Here is a 19,030-nt window from a genome sequence, read left to right as displayed (position 1 = left end):
GAGGAAGTCAGCAAAACAAGCAGTATATTACCAAATAAAAATCTAGAAAACTCCTCCATTAACAGCAAAGGGACTGCCATTTTATTCTGTTAGTCTGTTGTAATTCCCTTTAGAGTTCACTTGGATAATGAGTGATTAATGTCTGTGTGCCTAAAACTAAAACTGTGTCCTAATTGGGTTTGGTTGAGCTAATTGCTTCTGATCAATAAAACTGACACATAATATGCTTGTCCTTCAAGAATCTCAGTCTGGGTATCATTGCACTTTCCTCAAACCCTGCTTCTGACATCCAGGGGAACAGAAGTTGGTCACGTTCATAGAAAATTGGACATAACACGGAAGAACTTAAACAGAGCAGTAAGGACTGGGGAAATGTGTATTTTATTGGACTAAAAACCCCTTGTGCTTCATGGCACATCCCACCCACTCACAGCAGTTTCCTACACGTTTGCAGTCCCTTCTCTGCCATCAGCATCTCTGTGCTTTCCTTACACCAGCAGAGACTCCAGCAGAGCCTCTTAGTGCAGACTGGGAATACAGCAGTGGAAGGGGGGAGTCCCTCCCAGAACACCTCCAAAACACTCGGGTCCTGCTAAGGTTCCTTCCCACCCCAGCATCCCTGTAAGCCTGCTCCTAAAGCCACACCAGCATTTTCTGGCACTGCAATGACACAGAAAACACATGACTTTCTCCTCAAACCAACCAATTATGCTTTATAGCCACGGGGAACATCTAATCATAGGATACAAAGCCTACTCCAGCAAAATTACTCACAAGTGCAATAGAAATAGCAGACACAATGTAACTACTTAATACTACTCCAAATTCCATTGTAGGGCATTCATTCATGCTCAATACATCTTTTTAATTTCCTTGACATCAGGGTCAAGGTTAGCTACACGAACTATGCAGTCTACACAAGTATGTTTTCTTCAGCCAGTTGCTACCAAGTGCAGCCCCTCAAACCATTTCCACAGAAGTGCCAGTGTGAGAGTCACTGGAAATGGCAGAAACTACTATTCTCCTTGGAGGCAAGGACACAACACTGGCCTCTGCTTCTGTTCATGAGGATTGTCTACATGGCCCTAAAAATACCAAGTGAAACAGTGTGACACAGATCTCCCCACCCAGCTTAGCCAGGAGAAAGGAGCATATGTAAACCACCCTGTGACTATGCCAAATGCCAGCTGGACACTACACGCTTGATGCCACTCAAACCAGTGGTGGCTTCCAAGGTGTCCTTGTGAGATGAAATAAGCCATGAGCTGTACTTAATACATCATCGGTAAAATTTTGCCCATCTGAGATACATGCCCTTGCAGAGAAATAAATACTATCACATCTCTATTTTGCTTTTCTATGCACAGCCATGCCCTCTAGTGGAACTGGCTTGTTTGCTGAGTGTTTTTTCCTTTTCTCAAAATCTGAACTCTGAACTACATTCATCAGCAGGAGTTATGATCCTCACTTTCTTTTTGGAAGCTGCTGTTATTATTAAATTTAAATAACTTAGTCATACAGATACTGAGAGAAACTAAATTATAAAGTTTTAAATAAAGTCCTCGCTTTTGAGGCAGCCTTCCTATTAGTTGTTCTTTTGATAGAAGAAAATCCTGCTTTGTGGTCTTTTACACAATGTCAAAGTCAAGTCAACTAATTCAGGAAGAGACAAAAGGAACTGAAGTAATCTGACACCACTGCTGACCCATCCAATACTACCAAAGCAAAAGCACACAAAAATGAGAGAAAATTTCAGTAACAGTAGAAATTACAGATTCAGACCCAACTTCCACTTGCAAGCTTGCTGGTGGAGAAACACCCAGAGCTTGCAACCTCATGCAGTAAAAATACTAAATACTAGTAATAAAGTGAAGGCAGAAAAGAAGATGAGGAGAAAGATAACAGGAGCCCATATCCTGCTTTCTGGTTTTCAGGCTCTGCCAGCTTCAGTGGTGACAGCAAAATTTTTATCAACATCTTCATGACTGCAGAGAGCTGTGACTGAAGATTAAGAAAACACAAAGCTGTCCCACTGAAACAGGAGAGTTACAGCAGCCACGTTGAGATGGTCCCTGCCATCACATCAGGACATGTTTTACCACCTCATCCAGTCAGGTATAACTGTTGGCTGCCCTTGGAGTCTGTCTGTCTGTCCCAAGAGATGTGCTCTTGTCCTCCCCTCAACAGCAATTAAGGTCCACCAGAAGGAGGATCCTAATGTCTGTTTAGCTTCATAACTCTGCTTAGCCACTGATTCCCTCCATCCCCTGTTTTTCCCAACAGTTCAGAAAGGTGGGAATTCATCATGTCTTCATTCACTAGATACCATGTAAGGAGGGTGGGAGGGGAGGATCAAGGAATATCACCATTATTTTTATCTATTGCTACGATGTGCCTCTCCCTCTAGTCTTTTTCATAGAAACAGTGAAACTGAAGCAAGACATGATTTGATTATTATTTGAGAATTATAATTCACTTTCATGCTGTAAAAAAGATAGTGCATTAAAAAGTTAACATCTAAACTGGGACTTTGAACCTATATTAACCTGGAGATTAAGTCCCATACCTGTTCTCGTGTGAACTGAATTAAGAATATTTTTACTTGGTATACAGAAATTATTCTTACAGTTCTCTTTAGGATTGAGAATGATTATTGTCCATTTCTTCTTCTGCTAGTTACATGGGGGAAAAAAATTAAAATATCAACCACACTAACAAAAAAACCCCCACCCCTCCCTCACTTCCTTTATTGAGATTAAAAAAAAATTCTCTATTCATATAACAAAAACCTTTGTGTCAGCTGCAGAGACCATGATATAGCTAAACCTCAAGAGTAAGTACAGGTAAGAGCAGAAATTAACTCTTATTAGAAAGCTATAAAGGTTAATTTGGAAAAGGAAGCTCTTAGAAGCTGCTAGAAATGGTGATGAGGCCTCAGGATAAGTGAGACTATGACAGATAGTTCTTAGGATGTAATGCTTAAATTTAGTTTCCACTGATTGTATCCTTCTGAAGTTTTGGGCATATAAAACTTTTTTTAGATGCCAACCTTTCTTTTCAGCATGCAATGGAATTCCTGCAAGAAATGTTGAATCAGATCTTTATACACTTTCATTAAAGTCTTTATCAATTACAATGGTAGTAGCAGATTTTTAGAATTAAAATTTGTCTCAGGTATTTCTAACAATATTTAAGCTTTATATCAGTACAGATCCAGCTAGGTAAACAAAATATGAATAGAATTGCAAAGCTATAATATATACTAGTCAAGTTTTAATCATATTCTACAGATTATTAAAACCAAAAAGTCTTAAATTTGCACCCAAAATATAAAGATCGTTAAACCATCTATCAGCAAGACTTAAGGAGGACAAAAATTACTTCTACAAACCTGAGAGATTCTGAAAGGGCTGAGAGTTTTATTTGCTATTTCTAGTCAGTTTGAGAATGTAATTTTGGAGGCTATCAAGCTAACTGCACTCAAAAGAAGAGATCAAGACATAAACCAGATAGATACCTAAACAAATTTCACTTAATATCAGCATAATCGGAAAGTATTTTAAATCATTTTTCGCCCAAAAGCTTAACAGGCATGAGCCTGTTGTCTACAGTATCGCTCTTTCAGAACAGTCCTAATCTAAAGTCAATCTAAATGGAGGTCACTAAAGCCTAGGAAAAGGTGGAATTGGGGAAAGGCATGACTGGGGATGACTTTGTGCTGCAAAATCTATTACAGAAATGTAGCATAATTTATGCCTCTAAGGGAGGCTGATCTAGAAAAGAAAAGAAATCTTCATTTGACACAAGGGTTATACAGTCAAATACATTTCCGTGTTTTGCTCTAAAAATTTGTTGCTACTGACTCATATCACTTTATAGATGTTCTTTATAGATGTGCAAAGCACAGAATGCCTATGCATTTTTTGTACAGACCAGTATAGCCAGTCACAGCAAATTTGCAGAAGATACTAGATGTGTTTTTATCAGAGAAGCAGAAGAATAAACTGGGAAGTACTAGCTCAAATTCAGGTCAGAATTAACATCAAATAACCCGACCTGAACTACTTAATAACTAAATGAGCAGAATAGGTCATTGATACTAAAAATTTATTTAGCATTAATTTTATCTCTAGAAAAATTGACCCAAAGCCCCTGGCAGAATTTTAGGTGGCACTGTGCTGAATTAACACCTGAAGGATCTGTCTTGGAGCTGTTTGTAAAATTAATTCCTAATGTACATAAATATTAATAAATTAGTATAAATATGTAACTTGTGTTCAAAATGAAGCCACATAATTCAGCTTTAGTGATGGAAATGCTATAGCTCTGCACTTTCTGGACAAACAGGGGACTCTCCAGATCAGACCAACACATAAAGAAGTTTGGAAAGTGATTACAAGGGAAAAAAAAGAAACCAGGCCTATTCACTCTAGAAACAAAAAAGATCAAGCTAAACATGTGAGCTGATAAGGAGCTTGCAGAATCTCCTTAATTTTAAATTCCCAAGAACCAGTTAAACAAAGTTTACACAGTGTATTTATAATTCATCACAGCCCTTGAGCAGGGGATGTGCTTTTAGAAGTTTCTTCCAGTCTTGTACTTCTAGAATTAGTGACTGTTAATACTATCTCAACACATTTCTTCTCCCAAATCCTACACAGACATGTGAAACAAAACTGTACAACAGTTTATGAATAGTTTTTCTAACTGTAAAAGTAGCAATGGAGTCTAAAAGTGCTTATTCACTGTGAATTAGCAGGGCCACCACTGACAAAAACCATCCACAAGAAAATTGAAAATATGTAACACTGAAGAAATTAATATGATTTTGCAAAGGAAAGCTGAAAATTAAAGGTTAAAACCCCTCCCTTGTCTTCTGAACACTTTAATTCCTGTAATATCATATATTACATAAGGCCAGATTGCACAGCTTTTGTCAGCATTTGCAATGTGTGTCTGTGAATACATCAGAAAGGCCATTGATTCAAGGCCTTCCCCTCCTTGTGAAGAAGTAACTGTGCAGGCAAGTGGGAAGTCTCTATTTTCAGATATTGTTGTTAGGTCAAGCATGAAAAAACTACCTTCTAAATGTCATACTTTTTTTTTTTTTACAGAACATTATATGCAGTCTGCCATGAAAGCTGTCTTTCTGACCTCAAGATAAGGCAAGCTGCATCAATTTCAATGTTTGGAATATCAACCCAACCATTTTTCTTTTAGCAGGCATTTCAGTTTTAATTTGAATTTCTGCCACAGAGCAATACTTTTTTTTCCATAAGCCAAAGTAGAAACAATTTATAGGTGATATACTCTTCTGAAAGCGCACAAGCTGTGTTGGGATTATGGTGTCAATTTTCTAGTTGATCCAAAGTACCTCCAACCACTCCTGAATATATTTCTGCAGTATCAAATGACACATCCAGCAGTGGCCCTTTGCATACATTCTCCTTGTAAGAAATTATTTCAGGGCTCTTCTCCTCATATTTTTAGAATTTTCAACCAAAATTGAATTAGTTAGAAAAGAAAATGGTTAGAATTTGAAATCTCAGTTTTTTCTAAAAGTTGAACTCTCAATTAAAGGGAAGTCTAAGATTTCGTGGATCCACCTAAATCCTACATCCATGTCATTCAAACATTAACTGAAAACACACAGGGTGTGAGACTGTCTTCCTGTTACTGTAATTGTAATTATAGCCATCCAGAAAGCTTGGCCAACTGTTCTGAAAAGGTCTTGATTCCACTTAAACTGTCTGGAGATTTGCTGAATGACGCCTAACAGTTATTATTTGAGCAGACAGTACCTAGAAATTTAATTTAAACTTTTCACTGAATTATTTACTATTTGTAAGAACAACCTTTTTTCTTTTAGGTCATTGCTTGTAAGAATCACTAGCACCTATAAAGCTGTCTCCAAAGAAAATAGTGGAGGGACACATAGACAAACAATTCAATGATCAGCTTTGCAAGGCCTTGGAAAGGTTATCATCTATCCCTTACTCCAAGAACCTGGCAACCCTAGGGACACCCTAGGGACACCCAGTGGTTTTGCTTTCCATACTTTTAAGATTTTATGACAGAACCTGATTCCCTGAGTTCACAGGACAGGCCAGCTTGGAATAGACCACAGTGGGTCACCTGGTGCAACCTCCCTGCTCAAGCAGGGTCATCCCAGAGCACAGGGCACAGGATTGCATCCAGATGGATCCTGAAAATCTCCAAGCAGGGAAACTGCAACCTCTCTGGGCAACCTGTTCCAGGGCTTGGTCACCCACACCGTCAAGGTCTTCCTCGTATTCTGGTGGAACTTCCTGGGCATCAGTTTCCACCTGTTGACTCTTGTCCTATCGCTGAGCACTACCAAGAGCCTGCTTACATCCTCTTGGCAGCCTCCCTTCGGCGCTTACAGACATTTATATGGGACACTTTCATGGTCTCCCCTTAGCTGCCTCTTCTCAAGGCTGAACAGGCGCGGCCCCCTGAGCCTTTCCTCGTAAAAGAGATGCTCCAGTCCCTTGATCAACTTTGTATCGCTAAGGAGGTCACTACTGCGCTACCATCGCTGAAGTCAAAATCATTCTGGCGAAGGTCCCAACCTGCCAAGGTGCTTTCCTGTAAATATAATCTGTAAATATGCTTTCCTTTAAAATAACCTATAAAGAGCTGCAACTTCAGGGATTGGCACGCTGCTCAAGAACCTGTCCTTGGTGGTGCGCTCGCACCACGGGACACGCAGAACGAGAGGCCCGGCTCTCCCAGGCAAACCCCCCGCTCCCAGCCCCGCCAGGACGCACCGGGAGCCGGGCGGGGCGGAAGGGACGGGGCGGGCTGAGGGGAGGCGGCACCGGGGCCGGATCTCAGCCGAGCCCCGCCCGCGCCCCGCCCTCCGGCGCTGGCCTTCGCAGCCGGGAAGGGCCGGGAAGATGCTGGAGACGCTGCGAGAGCGGCTGCTGAGCGTCCAGCAGGACCTGAGCGCCGGGTGGGTACGGCCTGCGGCACCGCGGGGCTGGCGGGGGCACCGGGAGAGGGGCCCGCGTCCCGCAGCCCGGCCGGGCAGGGGGGGAAAGCAGGTGACCGGGGGCCGGGGAGGCGTGGACTGGCACAGGGAGGGAGGAAGAGGAGGAGATTGCGCAGCCGGGAGGCGCTGCCGGGGCCGGTCTGTCACCCGGGGTGCCCCCCTGGGTGCGGGGACGGGCTGGAAAGGCGGCTCCAGGGTGCCGAGTCCCGCCGTGCTCCCGCCTGGGCTGGGCTGATGGCGGGCTGGAGAGCCTGCGGGGCCGCGGGCACCGCTGGGCAGCCGCGGTGCCCGGGGAGCAGCTGCGGTCAGGGGAAGGAGAGAGAGAGAGAGAAAGGGACGGACAGTCAGACAGACCGCAGTTGTGAAAGAAGATGTGAATGAGGTCAATTAACGCGCTTGAATTTTTAATGAAGTTACCGACCTTCAAGGTTTCATGGATCAGCCTAATCCCTTAAAGAGCATTTCTGGGCGCCGCTTGGTGTGCGGAGGAACTCGCTTTGCCTTGGAAGATGAGTTACTGTCACTTGGGGAAAAGGAGCGCAGGATAAGCGGATGGAACAGCCCCACGCTTGCACTAAAAAGTAGAAAGATATTCTTCCTGCGTTGTCTCCCGAGGTTTATTCGGCTAGGCCCCGTGTCGATGCTGTTTTTAGAACAAGCAGGTGGCCCAAGTGAGTGTCGCTGGAAGCCAGCGAGTGGCCGCAGGACAAGGTCATGCCTGTGCTGCAGAGCTGGTGGCTCATGATGAGCCACAGGGGAGTATTGTGTTGTAATCAATTGCTTTTAAAAACTGTGTAGTCTTTGGCAGCGTTAAGGCTACTTTATATTAGCCCTATGGTAAATATTTATATATAGTGAAGAATGTCTTTGTACCCTAGAAACTGAAAATATCTGAAATAACTGAAAATATAAGTTTGTCATTACTTGCTTGTATACCGTTGTATGATGGTCAAGAGAAACTGACAGAAGAGGCTGCCAGTCAAACAGATAAATTGCTTACATGTTATCTCTCTCCTCTTAGCAAACAGCAACTGAATATTAAACTGCCTTAAAAATACAGACAAAAATATTGCTTTATTTCTGTCTGATTTTCTCTTTTGCTCCTCAGAGGAGTTGATATCTCAGTACAGTGTAAGGCTCTTTTGAAAAGGGTGTTTTTCACATGGTGAAAGAGAACAACAGAAAGGTCATAACACGCCAGATCTGATGGTCATTTAATTCTGTGGTTCTGTATTTGTGTTTTTCATATTTGCTGCAGTGGAGTCTGTATACTTCCATGTATTTTGCCTCCTTCCTGGTGTTGCAATGTTTTGTTCTGAGAACAGTCCCTGATTTCATAATGTCCATCTTTGTATTTTGGCAATGCCATTTATGTGCCCTTTTTCCAGTGTCCGGTCTTTAAGTGGTATTTTCATGTGTGGTGTAAACTCTTTTTTTTTTTTTTTTTTTTTTTTGGCCATTGGGAACCTGTTTCTCAGAACCACAGTGGCAGAGGCTGTGGAAGGTATCTTTTTTTTTCCTTTAGTGTTCCCATATATCCAGAACACAAGTTGACCTGGTTTGCCCCCTCTTCCTTCCTAGACCGTGCAACCTAATTTCTTGGTGTTCTGGATTACTCTGTTCTGCACCCCACAAAGTGGTAAAAGAAGTCATTTTGTGATGTTGAGACTTCAGCTTAAAATTGTATATTTCTCAAAACCCAAAGAGAGTATTTTTTGTGGCCAACTTGTTAACTACACATAAATGCTTGCAAAGTAGAACAAGTTGAATTTCATGAAATTGCAAGGGGAAAGGTTTTCCAGGGCTTCTAAGACAATATTACCACTTCCCGAGGAGTATGGGAACATGATGTATGCTGAAAAAGTTTAAATCTGGGTTGTGTGGTTTAAAGAGAGCAGTTTAGAGTTATCAGCCATTTCTGTGGCCTCCTTCCTTGCTCAGTTGTGTCTGCTGTCTAATTCTACGTGTCCTGTAAGCAAGGTGTCTGAATTTTGACCCATTCACCTAACAGCAAGTTTTTGCAGGCAGAGGAAAAACAACTAGAATGGATGCAGTGGAGAAGGGCAAATTGCACAGCTTCCTTCAGCAGTGGGCTCTTCCTCAGTGTGCTGTGGTTGTTGCTACCTGGCTTGGCTGTTGTAAGCAGCTCTCTGAGAGGGAGTGGAGACCTGCCTTAGCATGTCTTTTCTTAAATTGTAAATCACCTGGTGTGCTGTAGAGCTTTGATGTTTCTTTGAGTTCCTGGAAAACAGTGATCAAGACTGGGGGAGTGATTTGACTACTCCTCAAAGCAGCCTGAATATCTGTCAGTATATTAGGTGCTTTCTCAGTCCCTGGGTCACTCAGGATTACAGATCTCTCTGTCATATGTGGAGGATATCTTTGGCTCTCATAGTTCATTTCCATCTTGCTTGTGTCTCTGTCATTTATTTCTTACTGTCCTGAGCAATAAAAGTTTTTTGTGACCACAAAGGGCCTAGAAATTGAGCATAGCCATTGCCTGGGTGATCAGGGAATAGCCAGCAGGCTTGGTTCTTACTGTACTGTGTCAACTTGACTAGTGTGTGTGTGTGTGTGTGTGTGTGTGTATATATGCATATATATATTAAATATATGCATATATATATTAAACATATATGCATGTATATAAAATATGTATATTTTTATATATGCATATATCTTGACTGCTAAAGAGTGGAAAGAGTTGGGGAGGGAGGGTTGTTTGCTTGGTTTGGAGGGTCTTTTTTTGCTTTTGAGGAGCAAAATAGCAGTCAGTTTGAAATGCACTGTGTGTGAAAGAAGCCTCAGATCTGCTCAGTAGCAGTGCACTGTGGTGATGCTGCTGGAGGTTCTGAAAGCTGGCAGAAGAAAAGTTGTGCTTCTGCTGGTTTTGTGTTGGCAGGCTTATGGCAGGTGGGCTATACGTGTGTGTGTGACTGTCATGCTTTTCCTTGCCATGAGAACCTTCCTGTAAATGGTATTCCTCAGGGCTGGATTGGTTATTGCTAGGCATGTCTTTAGTTCCTGCCTGCTAAGGAAATTGTATCAACAAGTAGATGACTTATATACACAATTCCCATTAAACTTGTCATACTGAATTGTCTGATGCACTTCTACAAAAAATTTCAAGATTTAGCAGCAGTGTCACTGGAAATAAATTCATATGAGGGTCTCCACAAAACTAAGGGAAATTTGATTTATTTGTGAAACAAGCTGAAACAAAATTAATTGTAATAGACTGGAATTAAGACATTATGTGCTCAAGCAATTCATTCTCTGGTTTTGATGTTGTAAATGTCTGATGGATTTCTGTTTTGATTTGTAGGTTGAAGACTTTGAGCGACAAATCAAGAGATGCAAAGAAAAGTAGGCAAAGGTACTTTTGAATGTCTTAATATATAGCATTAATAGAAGATATTCTTGTTAAGAAAAAATTTGAAGTGGCTCATATATATGAGTCAATTGCAAGAACATTTGCATATGATTTTACAAAATACTATTTTGTCAACAGAGAAGCTTAACGAAAGCAAATGCTTTGCTTAATATAGCCTTCATTGATAGGCCTAAATAATTTCTAATGGGTGTCAATCAGTTTATAAATTACTATTTAAATTAAATGAATATGCAGTGTTTTTGTAGTACCTCATAGAAGATTCAGGTTGCAGTACACTGAAATGTAATTGTTCACAATCTCTGCGAATCTCTTGTCCTAAAATTGTAACTCAGGGGAGTTTTTTTTTGGGTAAAAACAGAAATAGGAGCTTTTTTATTGTGGAAGATATGTGTGTAATGAAATACTTCAGTTTTCTCTTTCAAGAACCTTTGATAATTGTGCTGATTTGGTTTTCTTTCTTTAATTGATTTGGGTTTTTTTTTTTTTTTTTAGTCCTCTGCATTTTAGTTCTCATTTGTTCAACCTGTGTAAGCTGCAGTGAAAGACTACTTGTTGGCTGTAAATGACATCTGTGAGAGTTACTTCTTAAAATCAGATATGCTTTAGTGTAAAGCATGTTCTTACAAATAGTATCTGTAAGACACAAATACTGTTTGTGTCTACATACTAAGTAGACACAAATTAGTTTAAAAAGAAGACAAGTGCTAAAAATAAAACATCTGAAATGTGAAAGGGGTCGAGGAGCCTGACCAGTAGTGACTGAAGATGTTCAATCCATAAAAGCCCATAGGACCATATGTGCCCAGAGGTATCTCATGAAAATCAAGAGGTACAAATTCCATGTTTCTCTGGGAAGAAAGTATCCCCTGCAACAATGCAGGCTGGGGCTGACAGACTATCTGGGAAGTAACTTTGCTAAAAAGACCTTGGAGTTCTTGGCAGACAGCAGGCTGAATGAGAGCCAGGGGACATGCCTTGCAGCAGGGAAGTCCCACAGTTTAATGGGGTTGCAAACAGCACCCCGACAGTGGGATTGAGGAATGTGATTGTCCCCTGCATTCAGCACGCCTCAGAGCACTAACTGCCCTGTCCAGTTTGGTCCCCAGTTTGAGAAAGGTGTTAATATTCTGGAGCAGTTTAGTGGAGGGCCACCAGAATGGCTGGGGCAGGAGCTCTGTGTATGAGGAAGAGCAGAGATGGGCAGCTCTTCAGCCTAGGTGACTTCTGGGAGACCTAGCAGCAGCCTGCCATTGCATGTGAACTGGTTAATGAGGAAACTGGTGTGTGCTGGGAACTCAAGAGGTGATAGAAATACGATGGAACAAGAGAAGATCAGACAGGAAAAGCTGAGAAATGCTTCCTGAGAAAGCTGCTTTGATCTCATAGCTGGTTTCAACAGGGGAGTGCAGTAGGAACTTCCTGAGGTCCCTTTCCACCTCACTGATTCTGTCACTTTTCCCTTGCTTAAGGACAAGAAGCTTTAATTTATGGTAGTTTGTTTTGGGTTTAGTTTTTTTGTTTTTTTCCCCATTCAAATTGTTTGAATGATAATGCAAAACAGTCTATTGGGGTGATCTTCCAAGAGACAGATTTTGGATGACATTAAAATCTTCACATCCTTAGAAGTACTGTATTGTTAATTTTCTATAACTTATAGTAAGATGTCTTTATACTTGAAGCTGTTATTAATGGAAGTGTATGCATCAAATAGAAAATCATTAGAGCATTAAACTTGCAAAGGTTCCTTAGCTTAGTATTTATTTTTGGTGTAGGATATATTAAGTGGAATATCTGTCTTGAAGGACATGAACTTGTGTAGTAGTCTTTTTTTTTTCAGAATGTTTCTGTGCCCTTTTTTAGGTTAAAATTATGTTCATCCTATATCTTTGTTAACTGTACTTCAAAATTATTCAACAGAACTTGTTTTTAATGGACATGGTTGAAAAGAAGTAAGAATAGGCTATCATAAAACAACAAGGGAAAAAAGCAATCAAGCAATCCTAGCTTTGGAATATTCTTGTAAGATACACTGTGTAATGCATTTTAAACCAAAATTGGCAAAGTGTTTGTGAAAGTAGGAGCAGGAGGAAACATTTCTGTGCTCAGCATATCTGTCAGATGTGTGTGCACACATATTTTATAACAGCCTTCTTTTCTTTAACAATGTTGTACATTTGCAATTTGTTTTATAGAACTGTTCAGTGTTTGCCAGAGTTTTCTGCTGGACTGGAATTACTAAGCAGGTATGACCTTCCTTTTCTTTATTAGTGTTTGCTTCCTACAATAGATTTAAAAAATCTAATTTCTTAAGAAAGATATTAGAGAGGAAAATCAAAGTGTTGCCACTATTTTTTTTGTTGTTTTGCAGTTAGTAGTGTGGAAGTGGTTACCAAATGATAAATGTGTTTAAAGCTTGCCCAATCCTGAAGTGTTGTCATGTTAATGAAACTGAAGTTCTGGAGGAAAAGTTGCATTTAAAAGATGACTAATGCGGAGAGGTGAAGGAGGCCAGCACTGAGTCCTAGTCTGTGATTTCATAACTTAGACATATTTGATACAATTTCCTTTTTTTATTAATTGGATGTGGTACGTGTATGATTACAATCTTGTTATTTTTAAAAATATTCTTAATTAAAAGTTGAGTTCCAAGTGATGTTTAAGGTGGTGAGTTGTCTTGTAAGTATTGTTTGGTCCATTTAGCTTTTAATGTCAGTTAGCAGGTTAAAAAACATGAATTGCTTTTTCTTTAAAACACGTTATTTCTCACTGTATGTTTGTCTTGGCAGAACAGTAAGTACTGGAAAGAATTACACAGCTTTTTAAGCTGTAATTTCTGGTAGTACCTGCAAATATAAGCACAGTGACATCCATGAATTCCTTTGTAAGGAGAGCACAGTACAAAAAAGTAATTTGTCTCTTCTTCAGATACGAAGATGCTTGGGCTGCCCTTCATAAAGGAGCCAAAGATTGTGCAAAAGCTGGAGAGGTAAGAAAAAATAACAATGTCATGCATGAAATATTTTAAAATGTGTAAATAATTTTAAACTAAAACTTTTACTACCCACCTACAAGGTTAACCTTGGCCCCCAGGTGAACATCCACACGGCTTTCTTCACTCTCACAGTAATGTAAACAACAACGTAATGCAAACGTGAAATAACAAAAAAACTCGATGCAATGTAAACAGTTGCAAAGATGATGTTATATGTTACTGCTCTAGATCTTTAAATGCAGTGGGGAGTGGCTGGGAAAGTGCAGAATGTATTTGGGGTTGAGGCACCTTAGTGGTTTGTATCAGGGCAGGGCTGTGGCATTTACACTGCTGCTCACTCCTAGTGCACAGGAGACAGCAAGATTGCCTTGACCAACAGAAGATATTTGGGAAGTGTTTGTGTTTTCTCCTAATTTCATTCACTGTTCCTGCCCTGGAAGCAAAGTGACAAGTTATGTGGTTTATCTGTGGAATGAAGGGGAAGGAAATTTTCAGTAAGTGTTACCAGTGCATTTATCAGCACCAGACTTTCAGTTTCAAGCCATGTTTAGGGGCAGACAGTGTAATCTGGGTGGCCACAATGCAGAGCAGGACTGAGCTGTCTGAAACCTTCTCTTTGGCTGAGTGCATCCCTCCTGGCTCTTCTCTTCACTTAGAGACTTCTCTGTATCTTTTTATAATGGATAAATCACTCACTGTGTATTTACAGTAAGAAAGAAAGTCTCTTATGTTTTTCTTTCTCCTGCCTAATGGTATGACCCTGCTTTTCCCTGCATTCTAGTGGAAACCTTCAGGCATGGGAGATAGAGTTCTCCTTGCCAGTTTGGCATGTTTTACTGCTCATAATGCTCTTTTTTTCCTAGAAAATCTCATAAATGATGTTGTCACAATTTTATAATATTTGCTATAGTTTGCTTTAAAAATTGCAATTTTGGAAACAATGTGAGGTTTCATATATATTAAACTAATATAACCTAATCTCACATGTTATGGCTGTTATGGAAAATGAGAATGAAAAACTTCCAGAGAGACTTACATTTTCCTTTAAAATCAGATGTTTACTTTACACACAACTCAGTGTATGCATTGCTTGTTGAATTTTGTTTTTTACTTTTTTTATAAGGGGAGAATAAAAACTATGTAAGCACAGAAGATTGACTGTGCTGTAGAAGACCTAAAGGTCCACTTGTCCAGTATCAAATTTCTGCTTACTTGTGCTGTCTTATTTATAAATGTTGAGTAAAGTGAAAATTTCAGGCTTCAATTGCAGCTTACAGTCTTACCATGTTAAATGGTAGATGTTAACTACCAGTGCCATGCACACAATTTTCCTTTTAGATGATTATCATTTCACCTGCATTCATTTATCTCAGGGCTGAAATGTTTGTGGTGTTTGTCCCCATCTCATGGTGGCTTGTTTTGGTTTTTTTTTTTTGTTTGCTTTACTGTTTAACTGATATAAATACCATATCCCAATCTCAGAAATAGACCTGGCTTTTTTAAGTAAGACTGTTTGGTCTTATAAAGTGTTCCATTTCTCACTGGGCTTTGGAATAAGTTTTCAAAATGTGTCTGGTGAAACAAGATGTTTTCTAAACAGGGATAGGTAGCTGGAGGAATTTGCAAAAGATAGTTGTTCTTTTAAAAGAATTTATATAAAGTGGGTAGAATTGTACATTTGAGAGCTCCTTTGCCCATTGCTCGGACTTGAAAAAGTCTGAGTTCTGCCTATAAAGACTATAGAAATTGAGGAATTCAGAATGCAGGTACAGGCTGTAGTTGTGTGCAAGAGGAAGAATGGGTAATGGAATTAGGAGCAGGGAAACAATAATTGAATCATCTGAATTATATATAATGGAAACGTGTGTTACCTAGGATCTCTTGATTCTGATGTTTTTCATAGAAAATATAGAAAATATAAGTGAGACTTTGAAGCAGTGTATCCTTTTCTTAGCTTATTATATAATAAAAGTTAAGAAGAATGAAACAACAAGAATTTAAATAATGTAGAAATGTGTTCATAAACACTTGGCACTCCTGCAGTTTGTCACAAAAGCAGAAGAGCAGTAATGTTATAAAGGCAACTTTTTTTAAAATATCATTCCTTTTACTTTATTTTCTAGACTACTTTGCATGTGCAGGATTTTTATTTTTATTGTTAAGATGAAATTAGTATGACTGGCAACATTAAACTATTGATATAAATATGCACAAATGGCAGCACTGCGATGTTGTTATTGTGCATCAATGCAACACTGCTGCCAAAATTGCAGGTACATCTTGCTTACAGTTAATAACATCCATTAAATACTTCCTGCATTGATTAGTATATTGAGAAAAACCTTTTTGTCATATTTTTGTTCAGTGCATTTTGAAATAAGTATTTCATACTACAGGGGATTTTTTTGAGCATCTTATTTATTTACTTGAGGAGTACACAAGTGGCAGTGCTGTAGGGTTGTTGTGCTGACCTTATGCTTCCAAATGTATTAATTATAAAAAATTAGTCAAGACGCTCATGAACAGGTACAGAAGTTTGCAATTAAACACCTGCTTGTTGCAGCTGGTTGACAGTGAAGTTGTGATGCTTTCTGCACACTGGGAGAAGAAAAGGAGCAGTCTGGTGGAACTGCAGGATCAGCTTCAACAAATACCAGGGTTCTTAGCAGATCTGGAATGCCTCACAGCAAGCCTAGGTAAGTTCTTATGGACATAACAAACATTCAGATCAGTACAAAGGATTAGACTGAAGTTCAACTGTTGTGAATGTTGTGATTACAAAATTTAATTTTGCTTTCTGTGGTAAAACTGTAGTTCTTAAACAAACTGGGTTTTTTTTTAATCGACAAGTAGCAGTGGTTGCTCTCCCAGCAGTTGAAATTTTGTATGTGTTGGTATATGAAAAAAAAATTGATAAATGTTTGAACGGGTGAAAAATGCTATTCTTGAAGTCTTATTAAATTGTTAAGATTTTTTGATATCTGAAGTGATACTGAGCTTTTCTACAGGTGAATATTAATGCTGCCTATTAGCAAACACCTCACATTTGTTAGGTGGGTTGCAATTTTTAAAACTTTACCAAAGGTTAATCCATTCATTTTGTTAAAAAGATAAATGCTTTGGTGGACTATTTCTGGAACCTCTCATACAAAGCTGTTGAAAATTAAATTAGGAAAAAATGTTGAGAACTCTTAGTCTCTGAAAGTCTCTGCTGTTGCTGAGCCTTGAAATGGGCAGGCAGCGTTTGGCAAGCAGCAGCCCTGTCTGTCCACAGTATGTCTCTTGATGCTTCCATGAAAATCCATACGGCATACATCAAGTTAAAGCTTCAAAAAACTTCTGTCTGCACATAGATTTTAGGTAGCTAAGTTCCTCAGGGACTGTGCCTGCACTTCCCTTTCTTACAGCTGCTGGGAAGTAATGCAGAAATTCCTCATGTGATTGCAAAACCAGAAATTCCTCTGTTTTTTTGTGGGGTGGGCTGGATTTTTGTGCTGACGCAATGTGAAGAAAAGGAGGGTTCTTTTCTGTCTTCAAGGGCTAATTTCTCATTCTGCCATGGTCAGTGGTCATGCAGAAATCAGCTTTTGTTCCTAGATGGGCTGGTAATAACTTTGCTATTTATTCCTGAAGCAGGGAATATATTCTACTTTTTATTACAGATTTCTTATACGATCTTGTTTAATAAGGCTTTATCATCTGTGCTAACCATTTAATATTGGCTGTTTGAAAAAAAATATTTCTAAGGAAATAAAAGTTCAAATAATGATTTATTAAAATACTGGGTTTAATATTACTGTGCAGTCCACTGGTAGCCCAAAGATAAACAAAGTAATAGAAAGCTAATGAAATTGCCTTTATAGTTCATAATGCTGCAAATGCTGTAAAATCCTGATGAATTTGGGCTGCTTTCTGATTCCTAATACAGTTTTATGAACTAGAATTAATCTCACTCCGATTGTAGAATTTATTGGATAGGTAAGTCTCTAGATATTTTTTTGATACTGCAAAAGTAGGATTTAAGGAAGCATTCAGCAGCCAGCTCAGGGAAGGTAATGAATTTTGACATATACTGCTAAGATTCTGGGATTTGGACCAAACCTTGAACTGAACCAAACCAAGCTTTACCTTTTGTGTTGGATTTTAAGTAATTTATCTAAAATTTCTTATTAGTTTCTCCTAACAACTGTGTTTTGGGTTTTATTTTTTCTTCTAATAATTTTTATGGAGTCTATTTGAAGAGATAGATGTAATTTGTACCAAATTCAACATCTAATCTTCTGAAGGTGATTTAACAGAACTTTACTGCAATATTCTGCTCATTGTTTTTAGTTTTTATAAGTCTGAAATAATTGCTTCATATAAATATAAACTGTATTCAGCTTTTCAAGAGATGACTATTTCTCTGACTGTAAATTTTGAATATGAGTAAAATATTCTGTAAAAAAAATGAAAATAGAATCACAAAATGCTGAGTTATGCACTCAGGATGTAATTTGGCTAACCTTCATCATTTCAACAAAATAGTTGGTTCTTCTGATATGTTATGCTTCTAATAAATGTATTAATGCTTCCATTTTGAAAGTAAGTAGGGGACCCTGGCTGCTTTCGGTGAAAGAAATTTCAGATAATGGAAATGAACCTTTTTAGTGACCTACTTAAAATTGGTATGACTCATGTACAGATTCTTCAGCTTTTGCTATGTATTACAGGACACGTTTTCATTAGCAATTTTATAAAGTTCTTTAGCTTAGGTATTCACATTATCAGTCATCCCTCACTTGAAGTAGAAAATCTGTGGCTTCATTTGATAAATTTATTGTATTATGTAATGTCTTGTAGCTGCTACTGAGAATTTTGAAGAAAATAGTTACTCTCATGTAAAGGTGGAAAGGACAGTTATTGCCCTTTCAAAGTGCAGAATTGGAATCATCACTTAAGCCAGTTTTTGGTTGAGATGTTGTAGAAAATATCTCCTCGCTGATATCAGCATACTTAGTATGAAATGTGTTTTCATGTTTGAGCAGTGTCATTTTGCTCAAACAGTGGTTTTGGTTTCAGCAAATCCATACACACAAACATTAATCCAAATCCTTTTTTCCTCCCTTCCTTTTTTTTTTTTTCATTTAAAGATCAACTTGATGCTGGTTTCAGAAAGACTGCTCTTGTATATAGGTGACAGATCCAACATAGGTTGAAAATGTTTTCCTTGTGGGACTGCAAAGAAAATAAGGCTGGGCATGTAGTCACAGAGATAAAAGCCTTTGCCTCTTAGTGTCTTTAGGGTTTATTTTAAGTAAGGACTAGATGGGTGTGAAAATTTGTTGGGGAAACAGAACATTTTGCACTGCTTAGGAGAAGCATCCTTGTTTATATCTTGAGCGAAAGGTCAGTCTTTTTTTATTACAGATTGTTTGTCAAGTATGAAAGTTGCCATTCTCTAGCTTTGCAAAATTCATCTAATTTTTTCAGAATTTGCATTTATCTTTTACTGAAAAAATCTGGTAAGATGTTGGGAAGATTTATGTAAAACCAGAGAATTTTAATAATATTGTATAAAGACATCTATGTTCAACAGGGAATTTTTCTCCATAGGCTCCAGGGCACAACACTTCAGCAGAGGGGGTTG

General features: G+C 38.9%; 1 protein-coding gene and 1 long non-coding RNA gene across 4 annotated transcripts in view; one reads left to right on the top strand and one right to left on the bottom strand.

Annotated features, from left to right (window-relative positions):
* LOC134420240 (uncharacterized) overlaps window positions 1-7,641 on the bottom strand; it is a 34,340-nt gene extending 26,699 nt beyond the window's left edge. Inside the window, exon 1 of the long non-coding RNA XR_010028289.1 lies at window positions 7,437-7,641. This is a non-coding gene — a long non-coding RNA (uncharacterized LOC134420240). The remainder of the gene's footprint in view (window positions 1-7,436) is intronic.
* Window positions 6,881-19,030, top strand: part of DTNBP1 (dystrobrevin binding protein 1) — a 62,175-nt gene continuing 50,025 nt past the window's right edge. Inside the window, exons 1-6 of one of the 3 annotated variants that reach the window (XM_063160172.1) lie at window positions 6,906-6,980; window positions 8,494-8,519; window positions 10,341-10,391; window positions 12,602-12,652; window positions 13,335-13,395; window positions 15,965-16,097. In XM_063160172.1, the coding sequence (XP_063016242.1) occupies window positions 6,921-6,980; window positions 8,494-8,519; window positions 10,341-10,391; window positions 12,602-12,652; window positions 13,335-13,395; window positions 15,965-16,097 (382 nt within the window). In that variant the 5' untranslated portion in view covers window positions 6,906-6,920. Of the gene's footprint in view, window positions 6,981-8,493; window positions 8,520-10,340; window positions 10,392-12,601; window positions 12,653-13,334; window positions 13,396-15,964; window positions 16,098-19,030 lie in introns of all 3 variants that reach the window. The other 2 variants (XM_063160182.1, XM_063160192.1) reach the window with 2 other exon arrangements.

This window comes from Melospiza melodia, chromosome 1 (genome assembly GCF_035770615.1).
Source record: "Melospiza melodia melodia isolate bMelMel2 chromosome 1, bMelMel2.pri, whole genome shotgun sequence".
Classification (NCBI taxonomy): domain Eukaryota; kingdom Metazoa; phylum Chordata; class Aves; order Passeriformes; family Passerellidae; genus Melospiza; species Melospiza melodia.
This window is presented reverse-complemented; position numbering and strand designations above follow the sequence as displayed.